This window comes from Ambystoma mexicanum, chromosome 10 (genome assembly GCF_040938575.1).
Source record: "Ambystoma mexicanum isolate Mex_15411 chromosome 10, UKY_AmexF1_1, whole genome shotgun sequence".
NCBI lineage: Eukaryota > Metazoa > Chordata > Amphibia > Caudata > Ambystomatidae > Ambystoma > Ambystoma mexicanum.
Genome location: NC_090932.1, coordinates 1,363,936,549 through 1,363,962,805, shown reverse-complemented (window position 1 = coordinate 1,363,962,805; position 26,257 = coordinate 1,363,936,549). Strand labels below are relative to the sequence as shown.

General features: G+C 43.7%; 1 protein-coding gene across 1 annotated transcript in view; it reads left to right on the top strand.

Annotated features, from left to right (window-relative positions):
• The window catches only part of MYO18B (myosin XVIIIB), a 1,784,667-nt gene that overhangs the window by 1,351,200 nt on the left and 407,210 nt on the right, over window positions 1-26,257 (top strand). Inside the window, exon 35 of the mRNA XM_069620271.1 lies at window positions 12,737-12,850. Within this exon, the coding sequence (XP_069476372.1) occupies window positions 12,737-12,850 (114 nt within the window). The remainder of the gene's footprint in view (window positions 1-12,736; window positions 12,851-26,257) is intronic.

Genomic DNA, 26,257 nt, shown 5'->3' with positions numbered 1-26,257 from the left:
GCTAATAGGAAGAAAAGAGGTTTGCTATTCAGCTAGCCTTAAATATCCTAAGACTTGACATATGTTGCTGTCAGTAAGATAAAAAAGCATGCCTATTTTTTAATGTGAAGAGCATATACATTGCATATTATTTCGACTGGTCTTACACTCCCTTTCTTCAAATCGCCACACCTACTGCTCAAATTCTTCAGTCCTAGCTGTAAACACACAATCTATGTACATGAGGAAGGCTCATCATCCTGCCTATGAACTGTGGTGTTGTGAGGTGTCCCATTCTGAACTGCTTGAATTCCCTCATATTGTAGGTACCGCTGGTATGATTTACAACCCACACTCTCCCACCTCGGGCTGGTTACCAGCCATTTGGCTCAGCTTACATACGTTTCCTTTGCCCTTCTAGCTGTGTGACCCTGAAATCTAGGGCCAGTTCCAAAGTATGCTTAAGGTCATTGACCAAAACCTATCAAATTAAACATCTGCTCCAGACTTAGGCTCTGAGGCATGCCGTCGTCCTTTACCATGAGTTGTTCCAGAATGACCCTGCACCTACAGACCATCCTCAGTGCCCGTGTAAACAGTCGGTGGATAGAAACTAGTGGTACAGTTTAGGAGAGATAGGGCCTCATTCCGAGTTGGGCGGTAAGGGATACCGGGTACTGGTAAGGAGACCGGTGCTGGTAATCCTTTACCACCCAATTCTGATGTCCTTTAGCAGGAACCGTAAAGGGCGTGTGGTCTAACCACACGTCCTTTACGGGTCCCGCTAAGGGACCAGGGCGCTAATAACGGGCTTGCTATTCGCGGGCCTGTTATTAGCGCCTTCCCTATTCCCATTGAGCCCAATGGGGGCTCAAATGGGAATGGGGAATGGTTGGTTGAACAGGGATTTACCGGGTGCTCCAGGGTCGGAATGACCCAGTAAGTCCCCATTGAACCAGACCGGACCCGGACCCAGACCCAGACCCGGACCCGGTTTGGGAGGCAGCCGTGGTGCTAATAGCACCATGGCTACCGCCCAACTCGGAATGACCCCATAGAGTGTATGGCACCAACACGAGGCCACACATTGAATGAATAAGGCATATAATACCTTTAGAGCCTTTAAAGTAATTATCCAATCCAGCAGCTATTGACCCTTAAAGAGTGTTGTTATGTTTGTGGGCGCCATAACTACAAGTTTCAATGGGACAGTAATTATCTGCTCAGAGAAAAATATTCTGGAAGCAAATGGCACCGATTTTGCCTTTCACGGCAAAGAAAGGAGGTCAAAGGGGAGCTAAAAGTCAACACAAATACTCTTTAGCAGAGACGTCGGTGTAAATAAGGGCTAGAGATTTTGGGCAAGTAGAGAAGATAACATAGTCCTGTACCAGTCTGCCCAGGGCAGGTGCACCATGTACTTATTGATGCGCCCTATGCTGGAGCATTGTTGCATTTTTGACCATTCCTTGTATTACAGAAAAGGCTGTGGGTGTGCCCGTCGGGCATGCCAATGTCTGCCACCTCGCAATTATTTGTTTCTGGAAAAGACACACATAGTTTACAAACCCAAATACGTTTCACTTGTTTATGTAAGGCAGAGCATTTGCATCTTGCGTAAACTAGATGAACCTGCTTTGGGACATTCAAGATTGCTCAGTGTACTTACGGGTTATGGGCGATTTTAGAAGAAAGCTATGCCTCCCACCTGCAACTTACAATGTGGTTGTTATGCTTATGAAGCTCAGTTCCCGTCGGGTCCTTCCATTCCGAGGTGGGTACTGTGATGTTACCATGATGTCTTCGACTGTCCATGCCTAACAAAACGTTTGACAGTTTTGAAGTTACTTTTGCAGAAAGTGACAGGGCGTGTTTTTGGGGCCGGGGGAGTGGCAGCAGCTAGTTCATCAGACCCTTATTACCATTGAGATCTTTGATCTTTGTTAGAGACAGATCCATTTGCCGCCTCATGATTAAAAAACTCATTTATTCACACACATGGTTATTATGTGTATCATCTCTCCTTCTAAACCCCTCACTCGTCTATTTCCACTCACATCATTTCACTGTTCACTCCTCACTTTTCTTCATGATTCTGGTCTCACCCCCTCTCGTCTCTCTTTCCATCTATTTCTGTCTTTTTCCTGATTCCTCTCTCTTTGCACCACAGTTTTCCTTTAGACTCCTCGCTACGCTTTCCTCACCCTCCACTCTTTTCCACTCTTCCATTCCCATCTCTCTGAACTCTATCCCCCAGCCTGTTCTGTGCACCCTCTGAAGTTGCTGATGTGCAATCCTGAGGACGCGTTGCCTCATTTGCACCCAGACGCGAGTCATGCAGATGAGACAAGGCCTATTGCCTATGCACATTCTTACCAACCATGCACACAGCTATTACTAGTTTGAAGTTTCATTGGCATTTTCATACCCTGGAATTAAAGCTTATGCTTGGCATACCTATGGGCTCAAATTGGAATGGGAAAAGGGGGGTCCTATGCGTGATACTGAGATACTTCTCAGAGCATTGAGGATAATTCGACAGGAGTGACACAAATGCTGACATTAGGGAAAGAGCAGAGATGCCATTTTAACACTGAATCAGGGGTACTCGTCACTCACGAAAACTAGCTGTGGGGTGCCTGTCTGCACTCAGGAAAATAACATTAGGGGTAACGAGGAAGCCCATCCCCAAGACTCATCAGGCACAGTAAGTTTATGCTTCACCTGCCACACATTAGGAACATCTTTAATGAGGCCAACACTTGTTTAGTAATGCGGCCCACGCTTGTTTTCGAAGTGATTTGTTGACTAAGGACTAGATAGGCTTTATTTTCACTCCATGCTATTGCTATAAGGAGACATTTTGAATTTTCTTTTCAGTTTTGGGCATCATGACAAAAGAAAACTTCCGAAAACTTGAAAAAGTCCAGAAGAAGTGGAAACAAAGTTAATTAACGAATAGTACATGTGACCAAAACTATCAGAAAGGAAGACTGTAAAGGATCATGAGAGGGCTATTTTGATAAGTAAGGGGTGTACATGCTGAGACCATTTCTTTATGAGCCTCATACAAGATGCAGGTTTTGATACCTTTTGTTGGACTAACTGAACAGGTATTACCCAAATTGACATTTTGCCCTAATTGACCTAATTATAGTGGTCCTAATTGACCTTCTGCACAATTGACCTTTATATTATTTTAGTTATTTTATATATGTATTGAGTTGGTTATGGATTATAAATAATATAAGGGGATTGGGTGGGGGACTGTGGGGGGTTTTCATTGGGTCGGGGTTTGAAGGGTGTTTCCCCCGCATATATGTCCTAATTGACCTTTTAAATTAGGTCAATTCTCCTGAGGTCAATTGTGAAAAGGTCAATTTGTATACATCCACTGAACATACTATGCAGATATGGAACAAAGCATGAGCTTTCGAGGTCCCACCTACTTCCTCATAAGCTGTTGCACAGTGAAATGATTAGCAAGGCTAAACCCGCATCACAGATCTTTCCCAAAATGTAGTGAAAAAAGGAACATGTTCATCGTCTTTGGCTGGAGGAGCAGTATGCATGGAATGTGGGTCTGTAATTGGTGTCTTGTCACATAGGGCATGAAACGCCTGCAAGTAGGAAACACATAACAGTTTGAAACAGTGCACATTCTGACAGTTGCATTTAACAAACAAATAAATGAGAAAAAAACACATCATTTTCACATGTAAGTGTGAGGTTAGGCCCAGGCAGCTTTCAGATGGTCCGGTAGTTTCCTAAAATTACTGATGTTATGCAAGGCGTATTGAAGTGAGAGGCTGGAAAAAACATAATTGGGAAACACGGTCATTTTTGAATTTTCACCACAGAGAGTCTAAAAATATAGTTTGCAGCCTCTTTGTAGCACCCAGACATTGTAATGATTCCAGTGCAGCTTCTAAGGTTTCCTGGCAGGTATATGATGTCTCGCTACCAAATATGCTCTCAATGTGTAACTTGTTCAGTCTCCGATGTTACCTCAGTGTGCCTCAATGTACATATTAGATGTCATCAGTGTCCTGTGTCCCTCGTGCATTACAGCTGTTGGTGAAAAACAAAACATTAGTGGAGGGTTGTCATCTGAATTTGTTTGATGTGATTGCATTGCTGGTCCTGGACTCAAAGTTGGCCACAGTGTGTCATAAAACCTATATCTATGTTCAGACGGCTGTCTTTTAAGTCAAGCATCTTCAGGTACATGAGCCCCCAAGTTCTTTTGTGTGTTATATTTGAGAGGCTACCTTTTAAAACCATCACTGTTATATCCTGCAATGAGTGCCCATGCTGTGTGAAGTATCGACCCCCGGGTGTTTTTGTTTTGTGGTGTGCAATGAAGTATCCTTTCATGCAGCTCTTTGCAGAACTCACGCACATACATTCCTTGCAAGCACTTTTTGCAGGTATCCAACAATGGATGCTCTGCAGTTGTTTGTCCCTTGTAACTGGATTGTTTGGTTGTTTGGAAAATCTGGTGCATAAGTGTTGTCATGTTTTGCATCTTCTGATGTTGCAATGGTACATTCCTTTTTTCTTCATCTAGTAGAATTGTTCTCCTGGTCAGAGACTTTGCCAGATTTCTCAGTCGGTTTGCATGTAATTAGGGGAGCTTCTGTGCATACGTCTCCCAGCTAATCATCCCTGCTAAATAATTTGTTTTAGGTCGTTAACAATCATACTCAATTGCGCTAGTGCTACATGGTAGGTGACACACACATGTGTGTTCTGTCTCTCTGCTGTGTGATGTAACAATATATTGGGAGACCACGCTAACATTGTGAGTTCCTTCCCCCCAACTAAGATAGCCCACAATACACCATTGATTCTTGGTTCAGCTACCCCTATATATGACTCATATGCAACATGATGGCCTAGGTGTTGAGGAGGAGAGACTCCTTGAAGAGGTGGGTCTTGAGTTCTTTTCTGAATTGTAGGAGCATGGGGGCAAGTCTGATGGCGACAGGGAGGATGTTCCATAGTCTTGAGGCATAGGCAGAGAAGGCTTGTTTTCTGGTCCTTTCTTTTTTGCAGTAGCAGATTTCAAGTCTGCACGTGTCCTGGCTTCTGGCGGTGTGCTGTCCACCTGAGATGCAGAGTTTCTCTGTGAGGTAGCTGAGTGACTTGAAGGCGACTGCCTTATAGATGATGCAGCATCGTGATTTGTGCATGCATGGAGTGGTGAAGGTCAATGAGGGCCGGCGTGATGTGGTTGTATCTGTTTAGACCATTAATGAGGCATGCACCTGCCTGTAGGACACTTCTCAGGGGCACAAGTGAGGATGACAGGAGGCCTTTGAGGAGTGCATTGCCCCATTCATGTGGGATAGGACCAGTGGTTGAATGGTGGATCTAAACCTTTCCGGATGGAGGAAAGGCTTGACTTTTCACAGGATGGAGAGCTGATACCAAGCTGTCTGAGTTTTCTTAGCTATGTGTGTCTTGAAGGAGAGATGTTTCTCGTTGTGGAACCCGAGGGACTTGGTGCAGGAGTTGAGATCGGGTGTGAAGCCCTCAGAGTTCATGGTTGATAGCCAGGTCTGTATGTCTGGGTGTTTGGTTTTGTTGGTGAGGAGTTGGAATTCGATCTTGGAGGTGTTGAGCTTCATGTATGCACTGGATATCCAAGAATGGATCAGCAAGAGGCAGGTTTTGAGTCTATTGATGTCCTTGATGGAGTCCATCTTGAGGTATAGCTGTGTGTCATCAGCGTATTGATGGATGTGGATGTTGTGTGTGGCTAGGAGGGCTCCCAGCAGCTCCATGTATAGATTGAAGATCACTGGGGAGAGGATGGAACCCTGCAGGACTCCGCAGGTGATGGGTAGCATTGGTGATCTAGAGGAGTCCATCTGAAAAAACTGCTTGGGGTTGGTGGGGTAGGACTTGAACCAGTGTAGGACAAGGTTGCTGATCCCCATGTGCTGTTGTATGGTGTCCATAAGTGCCTGGTGGTCTACTGTGTTGAAAGAGGCTGAGAGGTCGAGTAGAACCAGGAGGCACGGGTGGCAGTTGTCAAGGAAGTTGAGAGCACCGTCAACCGCCTGTTTGGTTGCTGTCCCTGTGCTACATCTGGGTCTGAATCTGGATTGATAGGTTTGGAGAAGATATTTGATGTTTTCTGATGATCTTACCTAAGAAGCGAAGATGGGTGATGGGGTGATAGTCACCTAGGTTGTCAGGATCCAGGGTGGGTTTCTTTAATAGAGGGAGGATTTGTTCTGTTTTTAGGGTCATTGGGAATCTTTACATGGATCCACTCAGATCCCTACTCGCTCGACACAACATCCACATCCACCAATACGCAGCTGACACATAGATCGGCCTCAAGATATCCTCATCGAAGATATCCACAGACTCAAGGCCTGCCTCACATTGATCCAGTCCCGAATGTCCACAGCTTACCTGAATCTCAACCACTCCATGACAGAATTCCTAAAGCTGACCAAAACACAGAACACCCTGATATCCAGACCTGGCTCTCTGCTATGAACCTCAAGGTCTTCATACCCCAGATGGCCACCTGTGCCAAGTCCTTTAGGTTCAACATAAGCAGACAACTCACGTTCAAACAGCAAATAGCAAGGAAGACACAAACGGCTTAGTACCAACTTTCTCTCATGCGTAAAAACAAGCCCTATATCCCTGAAAAAAACTTCAGATCTGCTGTCTAAGCCTGCATCCTATCTCACCTGGATGGTGGCAATGCCCTCTTGGAAGTCCTTCTGGCGACTACCTGAGCACCTCTGAGATGTGTCCTGAATGCTGCAGCAAGACTCACTAAAGGACTCTGCAAACTCAACCACATCACCCTGGCCCTCATTGAACTACACTGGCTCACGCTGCAAGCGTGTATTATCTTCAATTGCTGTTGCATCATCTACCTGTCTGTGCCCCTTAAGTCCCCAAGCTATCTCACTGAGAAACTCAGCATCTTTGGAGGTCCGTGATCCACCACAAGTACGGATATGTGCAGAATTGATCTCTGAAGGGGCAGGAAGGAAATAATCAGAAGACATGCCTTCTCTGTTTATGTTTCAAGACTCTGCCCCATCAACATCAGGCTTGCCCCTCACTTCTACGGTTCAGGGAACAGATCAAGACCTTCCTCTTCAAGGAATGGCTACTGCCCAACACCTAGGTCCACACACCCTGCACTCCCCATCATTCATGAGCCTTGGTGATCTGCTCCCCATTGTCTCCTCCCCTGGTTACCTGTAGATATCTTGCTGCCAATTCCCCCCTTACATACTCTGTTAGCTCCCCACTCACTTTTTCTTTGCTTACCTTACTGTGTTCTTCCCCCTGTGATTGTACAGTACTCCGTTGCTTCCCGAAGGTAGGTCTTCTTTCAATAAATACTCTAATAATAAATAATAATAACCCCAGCGCATCAGCTAAGGATTCCTGGCTGGTATTCAATGTGGCTTTATAACATATGCTGTCAAGGTTTTACTGGTGCGGTCTCCAATGTTAACTCTGTATTCACATTTTTCATTATTTTTCTTTCACTGAAAAAAATTTCGTTATTTAAGTATTTGTTATAAAGAAATGGAACCACCTCAATCTTCATAATGGTTTCCTGACTTTGATAAAGTGCGGCAGATACAAAATAAGTTTCCCATTTTTTAATGCAGTGTTCTCTGTTATTCCAACATATTTCATGCTCAGTAATCAGTGCCACCTATTTGAGATTAGATGCCCACATTGTCAATGGATTAATGCAATTTTAGTAAAGGACCAGGAGGCAAAGGCTTGTTAAAGGCAAGTACGGTACTTGAGCAATGTGTCTCAGGTGACCTCAATTTGCTGGTAACTCTGCAATAAAATAACGTTGAAAACGTTTTCTATTGATTGACATCTCGAGTTTCAGACCCTCAGCTTGACTGACATGTGGTCTTATACACATAGGATTTATTCATCAGTCTAGGCTCGACAGCACCAGCACATTTCTGAAGCTGCTTGTGTTTCCTTGCAGACTGGCTACGGTCTGGCATTTGGCTGCTCTACTTCCTTTGGAGGCGCTGTTGATTGATTGATTTATTGATTTATAGAGCACTTTACACCAAGGCGCTGTACAGTGGAACAACATTATACATAATAACATCAACAATGTAACAGATGAAGCAAAATTATATCATGAATCATTCGATAAAACAGTGACAAGAGCAATTGACTGAAGGGGAGAGGGAATAGGGAGTGGGATCAGGCGGGTGGGGGAGGGCGTGGTGGAGAGTTAGAAGAGGGAAATTGAAGAGAGAGAGAGCAGGGTAGGAGAGGGGAGAGGAAAATCAAGGGGAAGAAAGAGGGGGGAGGGGGAAGCAGACAGGGTAGAGGGGGAGGTTTCAGGGAGGAGAATGGAGAAGGAGGGATTTAAGGGAAGTGCAGAAAGAGGGGAAGGACGTAGAGGAGCGGATAGTGAGAGGGAGTGAGTTCCAGTGTAGGGGTGCAAGGAGTTGGAAAGAGTGGAAACGGGAGGAAGCACAGGGGGGTGGAGGTACAGTGAGAAGGAAGTGGTCAGCAGAGCGAAGGGAACGGGAGGGGGAGTAGAAGGAGAGAAGGGAGGAGAGATATGGAGGAGCAAGACCATGGAGGGATTTAAAGACAAGGCAGACAAAGTAAAATTTTAGCTGTGAGTGAAATGGTAGCCAGCCAAGGTAAGAGAGCGAGGTAGAGATGGAGTCACGGGAGATGAGGAGACAAAGGGTGCGAACAGCAGAGTGGTAGATGGATTTAAGGGGGGCAAGATGAGATGCTGGTAGTCCAAAGAGAAGAGAGGAGCAATAGAAGAGGAAAGAAAAGATGACAGAGGAGATTAGGAGTTTGGTAGCTTGGAAAGTGAGAGAGGGACGGATTTTGCGAATATTGAAGAGGTGGTATCGACAAGTGCGAGAGGTGAGTGAAATGTGCTGGGAGAAGGAAAGAGAGGAGTCAAAGAGAATGCCTAAATTACGAGCTTGGGAAGAGATGGGGAGATTGGAGGGATGAAAATGAATGAAAAGGGGAGGAGCGGGAGGGGCAAGAGAGTTGGAGGGGAAGAAAAGGACTTCACTTTTATCAGTGTTAAGAGAGAGAAAGCGGGAGGACATCCAGTTCTTAATGGCAGTCAGGCAGGAAGAGAGTTTTAGGTGAAGGTCAGTTGAGAAGGAGGAGAAAGAGAGAAAGAGTTGGGTGTCGTCAGCATAGAAATGGTGGGAGATGCCAAACGAGGAGATAACAGGGGCAATGAGGGAAGTGTAAAGAGAGAATAGGAAAGGACCAAGTACGGAACCTTGGGGAACACCGTATTCCAGAGGAAAGGAAGGAGAGGTACGGCCACCCCATGATACAGCAAAGGAACGGGAAGATTGATTCACATAAGGGTTTGCCCTCTTCTGTACTGATACATTCAGGCCTAAACAAATCGAATGTAATCCTACCCAGAGTCATTCCCATTGGTTAGGAACGGTTGTTTCAAAGCTTCCGATCCATCAATGTTGATTGTTATCTATCATTGCATGTCCTCTTGCAAATAAAAAGCAATATTTTTAAAATCGTGCACAATATAGAATTTATACAAATCACATAACTGGCATATAACTGATATAACACACTTGATTATGACATATAAACCTGCTTTAATGACTTAAAGCTGAAAGTAAACTATACAGAAAATAGAGACCCAAGGGGAAGAAAGGACACATGGGTACCCCTGGTATATACTATTTTACGAAAAAAAATATCCCATGTGTCAGGGACAATAAATGCATTTCCTTTGTAAGTGTTGCATCAGTTTATTCAATAAATACACTTTGTTAAATATCATGTGTCTAAGGTCTACACTAACCGCAGAGAGTGAATGAAAATTCCGCTATTATCCCAATTGTTCCAGCACCTTAATTACATTGCATTTAAGACATCAATTGTTGCAATATGCAAGATATCAAATGTCTATCTAACATACCTTTTTGTTGGTTATTGTACAAAATTCATTCATTCTCATTCAGTCATTAAAGTGCGATGTGAAATATACAAATATAAAGTATTACAAATCTAATCTCATATAGTAAATCCCTATGTCATTAAAAATAAAAGTCTTAGCCTGTCCTACATGTTTTGTTCCTCTTTGGCTATAGAGCTGATCATTGGAACTTCTTCAGGTTCTTACTTTCTTTGAAAAATGTATATTTGTCTTATGCAACAAGGAGCAATGACTATCTATGTCTCGTATGACTCCTATGTTCAATACGACATGGAAGTGTTATTTTTCTTTCATCAGCTTCTCCTGATTTGTCCTGTGGATTCCAATGGATGGGTTCTGTGTTTATTTCCTACGGCACCCTCTGGGATTTCTCACCTGTTCATTTCACTGCATGGTCACTCTCAGTTATGTCTTGTATGCTGTGTTGAAACAGCCTCCTACAGCATTATAGTTAAATGTCGATACACGTCTACTTCTCAATAGGTATAGCCGGTGTAGTCTTTCACTGCTGTTGCACGGTCACAAGTGTCTTTCTTAGCGTTTCGTTTTCTGTGTACTCGTGTGTCTGAGACTACAGTGTATATCTGCCTGTCGCGTTGTTCGGCGATCAGTTTCTAACAACCTTTCAAGCTGAAAGTACCATGCCGGCATCCTGACAATGATTCAAATAAACTAAATTGCTGAAAGGAATTCATGAAATAATGTGTTGTGTAAGTCTGTTTATCTAATAAATGGCAAAAGAGCACCAAGGTGGGTCATGGTATGCTACAGTCTACACTGTCATAGCAATTCATCAACATCTATCAGGGCCGCATCACAAGTTAGGAGGTAATCCGGCACAATTTCCACTCATCGGAAATTGCGTTACCGTTGGGTCGAGCAGCGGAATAAGCACTGCATCACAACCTGGTGTGAACGTGCGGCCGACTCTATAATCACCCAGTGGAAACTGCACCGAAATAAGGGTTACTGCTGAAATATCAGCGCTCATAAGCTACCGCTGCTGATCCCAGTACTATTAGCGCTGGCGGAAATTGTGTAATCACCGGAATGCGAAGCATTGCGACAACCATCTTTAATAACACAGTCCATCCAATATCTCAACTTCCTGCAGCCACACGGACCTGGAAACATGCCAGAATGTCTCAGGAGAGGACCAGTGGCAATGTGCCTGAAATTCATCTCAGAAAACCCAAGTTGAGTGAGGGTGAGCTGGTGGTCCTCACTGACAAGGTTATTGCCCAATGCAATTAACTATATGGCAGTATGCAGCATAAGAGTACTTGACAGCGCAGGACAGCCATCTGGCATGCCCTCAGTCAGAAGGGGACTGATGTGGTGATTGTACCCCATGACAGAGAGCACTACCAGAAGCGGTGGAATGACCAGAAGGTCAGGGTACGTGGACTGCTGTCCTAACACCACCAGGAGTCCCTGGCGACTGGAGGAGGCACAGTGGAAACACTGGTCCTCACGGCCTGGGAGGAAAAGTGCAGCACAGTCCTGGACATGGTGGAAATAGAGGGAGTCAGAGGTGCAGAGGCGGGTGCCAGCAGACAGGAGCCAGTAGGTGAGTCAAACCCCCCCAGTACAAGTACATGCACAAATGACAGCATAGCATAAGATTCCTCAGTGGACAGGTACACATGTCAGCAGAAACAGAAGGTGAGCATGCAAACACGATGAAGTGATAGGGTGGCACATCAGCCACCCTCCACAGCATCCATGGGCCAGGGCACCAAGGCCACCCCTGAGCAGTATAGCAGTGGGAAAGGGTGGGAAGTGACCTTTTCAAGGACCATGCACAACACACTCCTGCACGTACACCCTGTGCTAGCAGGATTGTGGTGCATGAGCATCCACAACACCGTGCGGCAGTCTCACCAGCACGTTGCGTGCTCAGTTAGCCTGCCCCTTGTTGGCATGGCAAACAAGCCACATGGAAGTACACGTCCCTCTACACTGACATGGGTTCAGCTAGCCAATCACTCTACACCACAGCACAGCCCTGATGACTGTGCAGCAGTGCCCCATAGAGCCATGTCAGTGCCATAGAGTAAGCCACCACCCTCACCCCCACAAGGCGATTGCCACCTGGGGAGGGGATGTGGGGGCATGAAGGACCACAAGCATGCAAGCCATTCATCAGCTGCCCCAGCATAAACATCCTTCCTCCCCACACACTGGACAAAGACCACTGGCCATTTGTCACACACCCATTGCTGCAACCATCCCCACAATGTTGTGCCCACATGCAATCTCTCCTGAACAACCATGCCCATCTGCTAAATGTGCGGTTTTCAAGCAATAGCTGGGACAAACCCTGTTACATAATTTAAATAGACACCCCGGTTATGAGCATCCTAAGTCAGCTTAAACTAAGCATAACTACATAGGCGCTGTTGCTGCCTCTGTGATATTGCTCAACAAATATTTACTGAATGTATTAATTTGCTCCCCCATCCATATTACATACATGTTACCCATATATTGTTACTCATGACATGTTATATATTAATTAAAAGATTGAATAATCAAGTCGGTTTGTCTTCATGTTTGACATCCATTTTGCTCATTTATTGTAAGTTGTTCTTGGATGTATGGTTGGGACAAGAACATCTATTTCAAATTGTGAAAAAAAAATTGTAAGTTGTGAGCTTTGGCCTCTGTCAGGGGATTTAAATAAAAAGGTGTTGCCAGAATAATTGTAACAGTAGTCCAATATCCTTACTGTGTAATTTACCCTAATTGATGTGTCTGATTTTTTCAAAGCTGGAGGAAAGTGAAGGCAGATATGCAGAGTCCCTAAAGTCCCAGAAGATCTTAAGCATGGAGTTAGAGAATATTCATGTGGAGCTGGAGAACATTTGTCGGAACAAAAATATGGTAAATCAAGATATAACTTTAAAAAGTACATTTATTACTTGAAAACCCTATACACTTATAACCATGCACATACTAACATCCTAGCAAAGATTGAAAAGTGAATGAAAGGACAATACAGATAATATGTAATTATCTTCTCTGTAGAGTGTCTGGAAATCTCAATGTACATGTTACTCATTGTATAAAGAACAATGAGAAAATATTGCAGTATATTACTTAACAGTAAATTAAACCGGAAATGCCAGATACACACACAATTATATGTGTGAGGAGCTACAAGTTTGACAACTAAATTTTTGTTTTTGAACAGTTCAATCCTGGTGGAAGTCAGACACTGCTAGTAACTTCTTTTTCCTATTTCTAATGAAGAGAGATGTTTTCAGAGCACACATTCAAGCTTTTGATTTAATATGTGCATACCTATAGTGCATTGCTCTGTGGCTCTGACCTGGAGGAGACTTTCCACGGATGACTACGAGGTGGTGCTCTGAAGTGTGGCTTGTTAACTGAAACTGCCTATTGTACTTTCATGTAAAATGCATCAACAGAAAGCACTTAGTAAGGCCTTAAAGGGATGGTCTAGTAAAAATGTTTATTTAAAAAATAGATAGGCCACATAAAAAAAATATACTAGCATCCTCCATTTTAAAACTTCCTATGTAAAATTTTGAGCTATTCAAGCTCAAAATTCGAAAAAGCAAGCACAGGGGCGCCGCCATTTTGTGAAATGGAGGCCCTCCTGTGCTGGCTTTTGCTTTTGCGGCACTAATGAAGGAAAAGCCAGCCAGCTGTAGTAAACAAAGTCTACCGCTGGGTGGCTTTCCCTTCATTAGTGCCGGGACTCGGAGGACGCGGACCGGAGACCAGAGCAGGAAAGCTGCAGCTGAATCTCGGTAAGTGCTATTTATTTTTTTTACAAAAAATAAGCACTAGCTGCGGTTTTTTTCTAAGTTTTCCGGGCTGGAGGAGCCCGGAGAACTTAGAAATAAAACCGCAGCTTGAAAAACGTTGTATTTATGTTTGCGGTCGCTTTTGAAGCGACCGCAAACATAAATACAACGTTATTGTGTTGGAAAACGCTGCGGTTTTTCGTTCTAAGTTTCTCAGGCTCCTCCGGCTCGGAGGGGAGCACCGGAGACCCAAAGTGAAAGCCACAGCAGGCAGAAACACACGCGGTTATGTTTACATGCCGCGTAGTGTTTCTACCTGCAGCTGATTTCCCATTTGGGGCTCTCGGGCTCCCCGTGGGGAGCCCGAGAGCCCCAAATGGGAAAGCAGATTCAGGCAGACACAACGCGGTTGTTTTCCGCAATGCCGCGTTGTGTCTGCCTGAATCTGCTTTTCCATTTGGGGCTCTCGGGCTCCCCGTGAGCCCGAGAGCCCCAAATGGAAAAGCAGATTCAGGCAGACACAACGCGGTTGTGTTGGAAAATACTGCGGTTTTAAAACCGCAGCGTTTTCCAACACAATAACGTTCTATTTATGTTTGCGGTCACTTCAAAAGCGACCGCTAACATAAATACAACGTTTTTAAAGCTGCGGTTTTATTTCTAAGTTTTCCGGGCTCCTCCAGCCCGGAAAACCTAGAAAAAAAAGCGCAGCTAGTGCTTATTTTTTGTAAAAAAAATAAATAGCACTTACCGAGATTCAGCTGCAGCTTTCCTGCTCTGGTCTCCGGTCCGCGTCCTCTGAGTCCCGGCACTAATGAAGGGAAAGCCACCCAGCGGTAGACTTTGTTTACTACAGCTGGCTGGCTTTTCCTTCATTAGTGCCGCAAAAGCAAAAGCCAGCACAGGAGGGCCTCCATTTCACAAAATGGCGGCGCCCCTGTGCTTGCTTTTTCGAATTTTGAGCTTGAATAGCTCAAAATTTTACATAGGAAGTTTTAAAACGGAGGATGCTAGTATTTTTTTTTATGTGGCCTGTCTATTTTTTAAATAAAAAATTTTACTAGACCATCCCTTTAAGCACTATCAGAAAACAGCATAAAGTAAAAACAAATTATTAGTCAAAATAGACACCCATCACTCAACTAAAATACCAGAACTGTCATTCCCTTTGTCATAGCTTTGAAAATAATATATTTTTATGTTTTTGTATTGGTATTTTATCCGTCACGAATTTGTACCTTTTTACATTTTGCATTTAATTTGAATACTGAATCCATGGCAGTGATTGATATGTAGCCCTTGAATGGAATGATGGTCATGACAGAGGATGGATAATAGGTTACTAGCTGCTATATTATTATCTTATTTTCATAAATATATCCTTTGTGACTATACCACAATGATTCGTCAAAAAAAGAGAGCAGGTTTATGTGAGCCATTTGCAATCTACTTTTCCTGAGAAAATTAGGATGTTCATTATCTTCCTTTTGATCCTTAGCAGAATCCTGTAATGTGCATTTCAGCCAACATAATGGCTAGCTCAGTATAAGGCAAGCTTCACTTTGCTTTCCCCAGTGCAAATGTGTTTGTATGTTCGTGGTTGGCTCTAGCCCCATTACAGTTTGTGGGCTGAAAGTTTGACCCAATATCGGCATACCAGTCTAGGTTGTACTGGCGATATTGAAATCTTACCAACCCCACCCATTTGCCCTGCACACAGCGGGGCACTGTGCTATAAGTATAGTTGGTTTTGGAAGACTGTCAATTTTGCGATTGTTGGCTCCAGCCCCACAACAGTTGGTGGGCTGAAACTTTGGCCCAAGGTCAACATACCAGTCTGGGGTGTACTGGCGACAGTGACATTTTACCAACCCAACCCATTCACCCTGCACAGGGGTGGAGTAGGGTCTGGCCATGTGCTATCCGTATAGGCAATTCTGGAAGATTGGTGATTTTGTGATTTTTCAAAAATAGGCAGTTATGACACAATACAACTTACACAAGACAATAGCAGACCCCCAAGTGCATGTCTGCTACATATATGTGCATATAAGCATGACTTTGTGCCTGGTCTCAGTACATGATTACAAGTGCAGTTAATGCAATGCAAAGTATATACACCTAAAGCGCCTATCACCAAGCTTTGTTAATTCGACTTCCTTATATCACCCAAATTGTCCACCTTGTCCACAGATTTCAATTCTAGTTTCACCCCAAAGTATTATCAATACTGGTCATACATTGCCTTTCATGTTGCTGTTAATCCTTTCACCACTGGGTATCTCCTTGATATTCAATGTAAATGGAAGCATCTGCATCATCACGAGCTGGCCACAAGTGTGCTGTGAGGGGGAAAAGAGCATGATGTAGGCGTACATTCAAGCACATACGTGTTCATATGCCGGTCCCTCTCTGTAGCAGCAGTAACTGTAGGGTTGAAAGACTGCCTTTTTGCACCTGTGATAGACTTGGACGATGGTTTGAAACTGGTGTAAGCCTCAATAATAGAAATCAACTGGGTCCCAGGATGTGATTCTCCCCAGCATTGTTATTTTTGATTTCTTCCATATTCAACAGTTTACACTTGTGGCAATTATTTGGTATTCAGTAATTATTTTACTTTTCACTCTATGATATGATAATGATGTGATATGATAGGATATTTATCACGCGCTTAATACTCAGGGGTTTCTAGGTGCAGACCCGGGGATCGAACCTTTGTTGCTCCGTGTTGTCTTGCTTCCAAGGGGAGCACATTGCCCCTAAGCTATCCTCCCGAGATGGCCTGTTTTTGTATACACTGTAAAATTATGGGTGCAGGAAATAAGAAATACACACTGGTGAAGCTTTGCAGTGTTACTTGTTTATTATGTAGTCTTTTTCTTTATCCACTCCTGTTTTTACAGTACACATTGCGTGCATGGGGCCTACTGTACTGGTATGTGTGAGAAGTCAGCTGGCAGGACTGCCCCCTGGGACCAGTTTCTGAGACAGGCGGAGATGATTTTAGGCATCCTTTAAGAGAAAATACAATCTATGCGACTGCAACTACGACTACATATCCAAACTTAAGAATTACAAATTCGTATCAAATGTGATACATGAGTTTAAGCGACCTCGGCCATATGTCATCCAGGGCGCTAATCCTGCGATTACACATAAACCAGCTGCTCCTGCTTACCGTTCTCGGACCCCAACTGAAATTGACCCCAGAAATTAGATATTGTCTAATCTGTAAATTACTGCACATTCCGGAGACTGTTAAACACGTGTTTACAGAGTGTGTGAAACTAGGATCCTTTGATATGTGCACTTATAAAGGCCTAAAATGCGATTACGACTCGATAAGGTTCAGCGACTTCTGGAACTACTGTTTAATCTCTGGGTCAGTGTCTCTATATAAAGCACTTTATAGTCTATGTTTGCAAATTGAAAAACAATTAAGTCTTTGAATAACTATATAGTGGAGAGGCCAATTATCCACTGGAAGACAGACTGGAGTGGGCATACTGTTTATTTGCACTTAGTTATCGATGACTACTATATTGTATAGCATTTCTTCATCTTTTAATGCAACATTCGTATATTATCATATATTTCTGTTAGTGCTTACCTACCTCTCTGCATTTGTTTTACTGCTTTTTAGCTATGTATTAAATCGGTATAACAACGCATTGGATGAATCAATGTATTTTTAACAAAACTATTTGCGATTATAATTGAATGAATGTTATTGAGTTTTTAATATCAAAAGATAAACTATAATTGGTATATTGCTAATAATATGGCTATGAGATATATGTATTTATAATCACTATAATTGTGATTGAAAATATTGAAATGTTTGATCGGTATATATGCATTTGTAAAAAGTCTAAATTGAATAAATACAATAAATAAATAAATAATAATAATAATAATAATTGTACCAAACAATATTGAAGATGCATCTGGGCATTTATGGCTAAAAATCTACTTAACTAGGTGGCCCATTCACTAGCAGTAAACTCCAGAAACATAGGGAACAACTGCGTTATTCTCTCTGAATGGGAAGGGAATTATTTCATCAGGAAAGCCCCATGAAGAGAACACGAATTGTCTGGTAGAGGATTATTTTTCAGTCTCGGAAGTTTGACTTTCTGTGCAATATGAATCAATAAAAGAAATTATTGCAATGCAGCGCTCCAATTTATGGAGCGCTGCTGAAATATAATTTCCTAGTTTGCTATCGGAAAATCAATGGTTTCAACACCAGTGTTTTCCTCCTCGCTGCCTTCCAAAAACAACTCCCACTTTCTATATGGGAAGAGCCGGAATAAGAAAAAGTACGACATGAGGACATTGCTGAAGGGATTAGGCGCCGTAAAAGCCATTTATATTTATGTCGGACATTGATTGGGATAATACATAAGTCATGGATGTGTATTGATCGGCAAATGCAACTAGCATCTGAAATTGTTGGCTATCCTTTGCAAGAACGTTCATAATAATGAACTGTTCCTCTGCCACAGTGGACTGTTGTATAAGATGAGATTCGCTGATCATACTTTAAATTAGAGCACATCCGTTTAGACCAATTGGCTGGGCCCTTGATAGAAAATGTATGTCGATGACATACATGTAGTGCAACAAGTGCACTATGGGCCTCATTACACGGTAGGCGGTAAGGGTTTACTGGTACCGGTATTTTACCGGTACCGGTAAACCCTTACCGCCTTACTATGAGGTCCCTTTGCGGGTTGGGGAATTTAACGCCTGCTTTTTGCAGGCGTTAAAAACCAACCCGCTAAGGGACCAGGGAGCTAATTACGGTACCGCAATTTGCGGTACCGTAATTAGCACCTTCCCCATTCCCATAGAGCCCTATGGGGCAAAAATGGGAATGGGGAAGGGCAATGGGGGAAGGGGGAATTACCGCCCCACCAACCTTGGAATAGGGTTGTAATTCCCCTTTCCACCAAGGCGGTGCCAGTATTTTACCGGCATGGACCAAGGTACTAATAGCACCCAGAGGTGGTCAGGAGAGACATCAGCCGGAGAAGGACGCTTACGTCCGGCACTCCTGTGAGCTGTGGTGCTCTCGGCCTGGCTGTTCCCGGTGTCTTCCAGCCTCTTCTGGACGAGATGAGGAATCCTGTTACGCTCACGGTGATGTATTTGCTTTTGAATTCTTTGCTTCATTTGTGATTCATGTCTATATTACTTCTGTGAGTTATTTCTATGTTCTTCTAAGTTTTGAATAAATAGCCGTATAAGAGCTGATTATCTTCTAAGAGTGTGTGGTTGTGAGTTATTGCGTCTGTCTGCGTTCAAAGTATTTGCTCTGTAATTGCATTGGTGATTTATGTTTTTCCGTGCACTCTGGGGAGAGCAATACAGATGGCTGGATTCCTGACCTCCATCCTTCGAGAGGCTGAGGAAGCCTTGAGATGACCAGAGGCTTATACTAACCCTGCAACCTGTGAAGGACTGAAAAGGCCAAGTAATTAATGAAATCGCACCTAGAACTGATACGGACTGGCTTGCAGCTGTAGGCAGTGAAGTTTGATAATGACTCTGAAACCATGACTAAGGCTGGCCGAGGCTTTGAGGCTATCATCTCTATATCATGGACCTGTGAAAGAATAGTGGCCTCATTATGAGATTGGCAGCAGTGGTAAAACATGCAGCCTGTAGGAATACTACAGCACACCCTCATCACATGACTCTGAATCACGTGGGCCCTTACTGCAGGTTTACCACATGCGGCAATGGTGTCTCCTTTGGAAATGATTGATATGATTGGTTATTTATAACACACTTAATTCCCAGAGGTTTCTAAGCGTGGACCCGGGGATTGAACCTGTATTTCTTTGGGTCGTCTTGCTTCCAAGGGGAGTATGGTGTCCCTGAGCTATCCTCCCGAGACAACCAAACTCGTAATCAAGCCATAAGAAACACTGTGGCTAATTTGTATTTAGATAATAAAAATATAAAATCAATACTTGACTTCTTGCATATCTGCTTGGTGAGCCATCACAGCATAAAAGTCTTCTTTACAATGAATGGAAGTCAACGAGTGGCTGATTCGGTGTGAAACTGGACCATATGTACCCTTTGCCTCACACGGTTCAATGGAGCCATCTTTCTGCCAGGCACCTATAGAATGGACACGCCTTTCATAACGAGAGGAATTAATGTCTTCATCCAACTGGCCTTACCCTTTGAACTAAGGGTGGTAGATATGCACTGTTTACACCAATCACCCAACATTTCTCTACCATCGCTGGCTGTAACCATTTCATGACATTCAACCCAGAACTATAGGTTCTTCATCGCACATGTGTCACTCTCCTCTTTCCTCTGATCTCCATAGTACACATTGACCAGCCCAAACCCTTCCAATGCTTACACCCATGAAGGCTGGGATTATGTCGCTGAATGCCTACGAAGTCAACTATCAGTATCATCCCGCAATACACACACCATCCCTCCTTTGTTATTATTTATTCTCTCATACACAGCAGAGCATGATTTTGCAAATCTCACTGGCATCACGTCTTACTTCAGCAACACACATCAGCACACGCGTTTTCAACCACAGCCCATCACTGTTTACTTTACCTGCCGCACATCACGACTTTAGCTGAAGCACATTTCCTCTTCCCTCTCTCATAGGTACCCAAATGCCAAGGGGGTATGCCAGTGTCATAAATCACACTATGCAATACCGTATGAAGTAAAATAGCACAGCAAGTAGCACACACATTCAGCACAATGACATACAGTACCCACTCAGGCATCAGTGCAATCACAATGGGCAGCCTACACTGAGTTTCAGAAAATGAGACCCGACCTATATAATTGGTGGATCGAGTTTAATTAATAGCGGGCATCATAGAAACGGTCGTATGTTTGCATGCACATAGGTCTCTGTCATAGATGCAGCTGGGTTTTGCTTTCTATTTTTCTCCTTTTGTCAGAGTCAGGCTGCCAACCTGAAAATATTACAATCGCCTGAACTACCCAGTGCAATAGTTTGCGCTTCAGCACGCCCTGTTGCTGTCTGCTTAATTGCTTTCACGTCAAGTCATTAAGGTTGCACGTGCAGCATCTGCAACACTTTGGCAATTAATTCTGTAATCTTGCTCGCAAGTGGAAATGGTATTGATGCGTAACTAATGTCGCGTAGTACAGCGCTGTTCAGCGGCGTCATTTTATTACACCGAGGGCCGGTTACAAAACACTGGATGTGCTAGACAACACCTTGATGAGCTGCCATCCCACAGCTTTGTTTCAGGCATAATGTAATGTCTTGTAAAAACAGTAATCAAGGATTCATTGTATCGCTCAAACATTAACCAGGGCTGTCTGTATACCAGCGCAAGGAAAGGTTTAAGTTAATCTGTTTTTAAAAAAATCATCATTTGTCCTACACAAAGATAATTATTAAATCTCACACCTTATTGTATCCATTGCCTGAATCAAAAAGCTTTCTTGTAGAACAATAGTGGTTACAAATCGACAAGAATGGAGGCATTGAATTAAGATGGAGCTCCCAATTTGATTTCTGTCACTCTCTTAATTCCACATGCATGGTTATTGTGAGTGATCCAACTATCGCTGTGCCATTCTATGTATTAATTAAGCAATATGACCCGAGTAGCGCGGGCATTACCGACTCAGGTAATGCCCATGGCCCATAGTTATAGAGATCAATACTATCCCAACAGTGCAATGACCATGCTTCTGAAACAGGTTTTTATTTTTGGTGTGGGTGGGGGGGGGGCTGGATAAGGGAACCACTAAATTTGGTGTATTGGAAAGTGTGTCTTCTAATAGTTGTTAAGTCAACTATCAGCCACTAGTAAGGTATGAATATATTTTACAAATCGAAGCAATATGGGCCAATTCACATACGTTAAAGACTTGGTCAAATTTAAAAAGAAAAACAAAACAAAACAGTACTGCAACAAATACATTTACAAAGCTCTGCTGATCAAATTACAAGAAATACAAGAAACACAGATGATAAAATTTCATGGTAATTGTTTGTACTGTGTTCATGAAATGTGTATTTATTAATTTAGGACCATTAGATTTAAAGACAAAAATATGAGGCAGTGTTTTAGTGTCCAGCTACACTTGACTAACAATTTGGTGTTTGGCACAATAGTAAACTTGCTTAATGTATCACCCCTGTTCTGAATACATCACGATATTAAATCACCTTTCGTTAACTGAGTATGTAAACAAAGGTGTTCAGGCATTTGATTGCACTTCTATAAAGATTGTCTGGCATAGCTACTTGTGGACTTCAACAAGTACGTCTTTACCCATCTTTTTCTCCAATTGTTGCTTTAGAAGCCGCTTGTAGGTTGAAGTGGAACCCAATTCTACAAATTCATAAATAACTGGTTTGGATGGATTGTCTGAGTAATTGAGTGATCATGGCATCTTTGCCTTTTCATAAATACGAATTTGCGTGGGGCACTTGCCATGAATACTGGCTAATTGGTGCCTGCGATGAAGTGACTTCTGCTCTGCAGGAATATAAGGATAAGTAGTGGCTAAACTGCTTCTCAGGCCCCACCCTTCTACAATCCAACAGTGATCCCAAACAGCACGCTAAAACATGCACAGCTAAGAGGTACAAATCCTTTACCTTTCGTGGGTATGTGTGCTAAGTGAAATCTATTTTTGCAGAAGGGTTGTGAATGTGAGTCAGTTGCAACCCAAACAGCAATAGTACAAACATTCCCAAATAAGAAATCATCAAGATTCTATACAAATATATACTTTAATTAGACAAGTCCCGCCCCTACAATGGAAGACAACGAAATGTGGAAGGTAATGATGCAGCACTCTAAACACTTCGCAGGGAGGAAACACGGGCATGAAATGCAAGAAATGCCAAAAGGAGTTAAAAAATGATATGCAATGTAGGAAAAAGGTGCAGATGGTGTCTTAACCAGTCCATAGGCCCCAAAAGGTGAACAAGGGAGATAGGGCGATTATAAAGCACCTGATTCCAAATGTTCTTTGATTCTACATTGTGGAAGCAGGCTTTGAGGTGCTGCGGGTGTGGGTCAAACAAGGTTCAGGTGCATCAAGTCGTATTGGTCCAAGTGGTGAGCTGGCATCAAGTCGGTTTGAAGCAGGTGCTCAGTGTGGTTTGAAGGCGACAGTCGACCAATGCAGTTTGGATGGCTCACAAAGATCGGTTTGAAGGTCGAGTCAGTTTAAGGCATTTGTAACCACTACTTCGGGTCGATGTGAGACACAATGCTCCAATGATTCGTGACAAGATCCAGCAATTTGAAGTTGTAACACTGATGGTCGGATGCGATATTCAAGCTACTGCGGTTCACAGCATGAGTTGATTGTTCAAGCCAAAAGGGTGACATGCTCTAACTGGTGTGATGTGGTTGTAAGCCAGTTCTAAAGTGTAGCGGCAGCAGTGGTTCAAAGATCGCGAGAGTACCAAAAGCAGCACCAATGGGTGCCATTTGTTCAAATGTGGTTCAAAGATGGCCCAAAGCTGTTTGATGGAAAAAACAGGGGTCTTGACTGCTCTGGCTCTCAGGATGCTGTGAAACCCACAGAGGTCAAGGGCATTTCTATCAGATTCTGCTCTCCCAACCTAGGGATGTTTGCAAGAAGAGTGGCAGGACTTGGTCATTCATCAAGAGTCACCCCTAAAGTACCATGGAACTGGGTACAGAGCAGAGCTTGCCTTCCTTGTAGCACTCCTTCTTCACCACAATGTTGATGGCATTCAAAAGCTCAAATCTCCCAAACGTCCTGGATAGTCCTTCCGTTGCAATGGTTGTGTTTGCTAAAATGTGCAGGATGGTATTGCACAAGGCAGGCTTACACATTGAAAGTGGTTGGTGCATTTTGGCTCTTTGAGGAGTTTTTTGAGAAGTTCAATCATTCTGTTGCATTTCTTTTCTGGCTATATTGAGATCATTTTCTGTGCCCCTTTGCCTTAGTATTTGTGAAGTGTATGCCAATGAGACTGCATTCAGGAGGCTGCTGGTCATGTGACCAGGCCCTGCCACTCCGCCCCCCCACCACCAGTTTTTGCACCTTCCAGGTAGATACTTCCCTCAGGGTCAGCCGCTTCTCGAAGCAACGAGCTGGGGGTAGATCTCTCTCCGCGGCAGGGGCATCCCTCTGGAACAACCTTCCTGCCTCCCTGAAACTTGAGGAGAACCATCTCCGGTTCCGGAAGCACCTCAAAACCTTCCTCTTTGCTTCTGCTTTCTCTCTCCCTCTCCCCTGCTAATTCTTCACTGAAACTGCACGGAATCTGCAACTGGGCCACTCTCACCGACCCCGGTCCTGGGCCCAGCCACTCTCCACTTGCACTGCCTCCCTGGCAACCCCTGCACTGCGGGACTGTCTCTGTATCCCTACGCCCCCCCTTCCCAGCACTGTCTGCACTTACCTTGCACTTGCCACCAGCTGGCCCCCTTACTTATTTATTTTATTCTACTTACCTTGTACTGCACTTCCCCCCCTCCCCTTCCCCTTGCACTTTCTCCCTTCTACCTACCCCTGCACTTGCGCGATCTGAATGACACCTGTGGACTAGTAGGATCGTTGTCTGTCTTCCCCTTGTTCCCCCCTTCCTGCCTCGTCGCGCCTTGAAACACTTGTGTATAGGCGCGTTACAAATGCCATATCATATCATATCATATCATACTTGACTACTCCAGGCCAGCTCCAGGCTGACTGCATCGAGGAGGCTGTTGGTCACATGACCATGGCCTGCCACTGAGTTGCACTGTCCACCACCAGTTTTCAGGCTTTCCAGGAAGTTACATAAGGACTCTATGCCAGCTCCCAGCAGACTGCAATGAGGAGGCTGCTGGTCATGTGACCAGGCCCTGCCACTCTTTTGCTTTGCCCACCACCAGTTTTTGTGCCTTCCAAGTAGCTACTGAAAGACACTCGGCCAGCTCCAGGCAGACTGAATTGAGACAGCATCTGGCCACATGACCAGGCCCTGCCACACAGTTGCTTTGCCCACCAACCCGATTGTGTGCCTTTAAGATAGCTACTTAAGGCTTTCAGGCCAGCTCCAAAAGAACTAGAACAAGGGGGCTGCTGCCCTACCACTCAGTTGCTGTACCCACCACAGGTTTTCATGGTTTTCATGTAGCTACTTCAGGAATCCAGGCTAGCTTCAGACATACTGTATTGAGGAGGATGTTAGCCAAGAAACCAGTCGCTGCCAATCAGTTGCTCCACGCACCACCTTTTATCAAGTCCTCCATTGTCGTCCTCATTGCCGGCGATGGACAAAGACAAGGACCTCACCTGTTTGTGTCTCTTCGAGCCTGATAGGCCTGACCCATTATCTTTTCAAACTCCTCAGCAAAGAGGAGAATTTTGTATTCATGATTTAAATGTTGTAATGACTAAGAATTATTAGAATTGATGTACTAACGATTCGCCTATGTATTTTGTGAATTGTTATCTGAAAACTAGATTTATGTTTGAGTCATTCTTTTTAATGTGAATTAAAATCATGAAAATCGCAAACCTGTAAGGATTATTTAGCATTGTTTTGATGCCCTAAAGCGTGCAGAGTTTAAGTCACTTTGGTTCAAGGTGACCTTTCTTCCACTGTCTATGCTATGGAAAACAAACCATAAGGGCCCAATTCACAGAAGTGCTTTATAATGTTTCAATTCCATTATCTGACTGGGTCCTAGTCTGGGTCGTAGTCACTCACTACCTCTCACTGCCCTTCTACCTGCAGTTTCTCTAAATGTGCTCCAGTCTATTAAGTCCTCTCTAAATATCCTAACCCTGCCTGCAACAGCAAACTATCTGAAAGCTGCCTAGGTATGTTTGAGATTCGAAGCATCACCCAAAATTCGGATGATTATGGTTTGTTGCAGGAAATTTCATCCAGGGCCAGCAGAGAGCAATGACCTTCGCCACGTTCTTGAAGTGGCAAAGCTTTGCTAATTTGCTAAACCTATATATCTATTAAGAGCTCAGTGTGTGTCAATATTCATATCAGTACTAAGAGTCTGTAACCTGCCACCATATATTATGATATGATATGATATTTTATTTGTATCGCGCCCATAGAGAAGTGTTTCTGAGCGCATTGAGGCAAGGGAGGGGAACAAGGGAGGACGAAACAACGATCTTACTGGGCCCAGTGACATTGAGAACGTGCAAGTGCAGTGGAGAGGGAAGGGGGAAAGTGCAAGAGGTAGCGGGAGGAGTGGAAAGTGCTGAACATGTGTTATAACAATGATAGGTAGTACGACCAGCAGGTGCTAAGTACAAGAATAAGGTTTAGGCAACGGGTGTCAATAAGTGCAGGAAGGGCAAGTGACTAGAACAAGGGAGTAACTGGATGCAGTGCGCTCAACTTTCTTAAATCATATCCGAATGCAGCGGAAACTATACATGAGGTTCCCCTTGATGCCTCAAATAGTGATATACAGTAGTAGTTATGGTGTATAGTTGTACTGCGCAAACAGACTTGTAAAACCATACTAGTCAATAC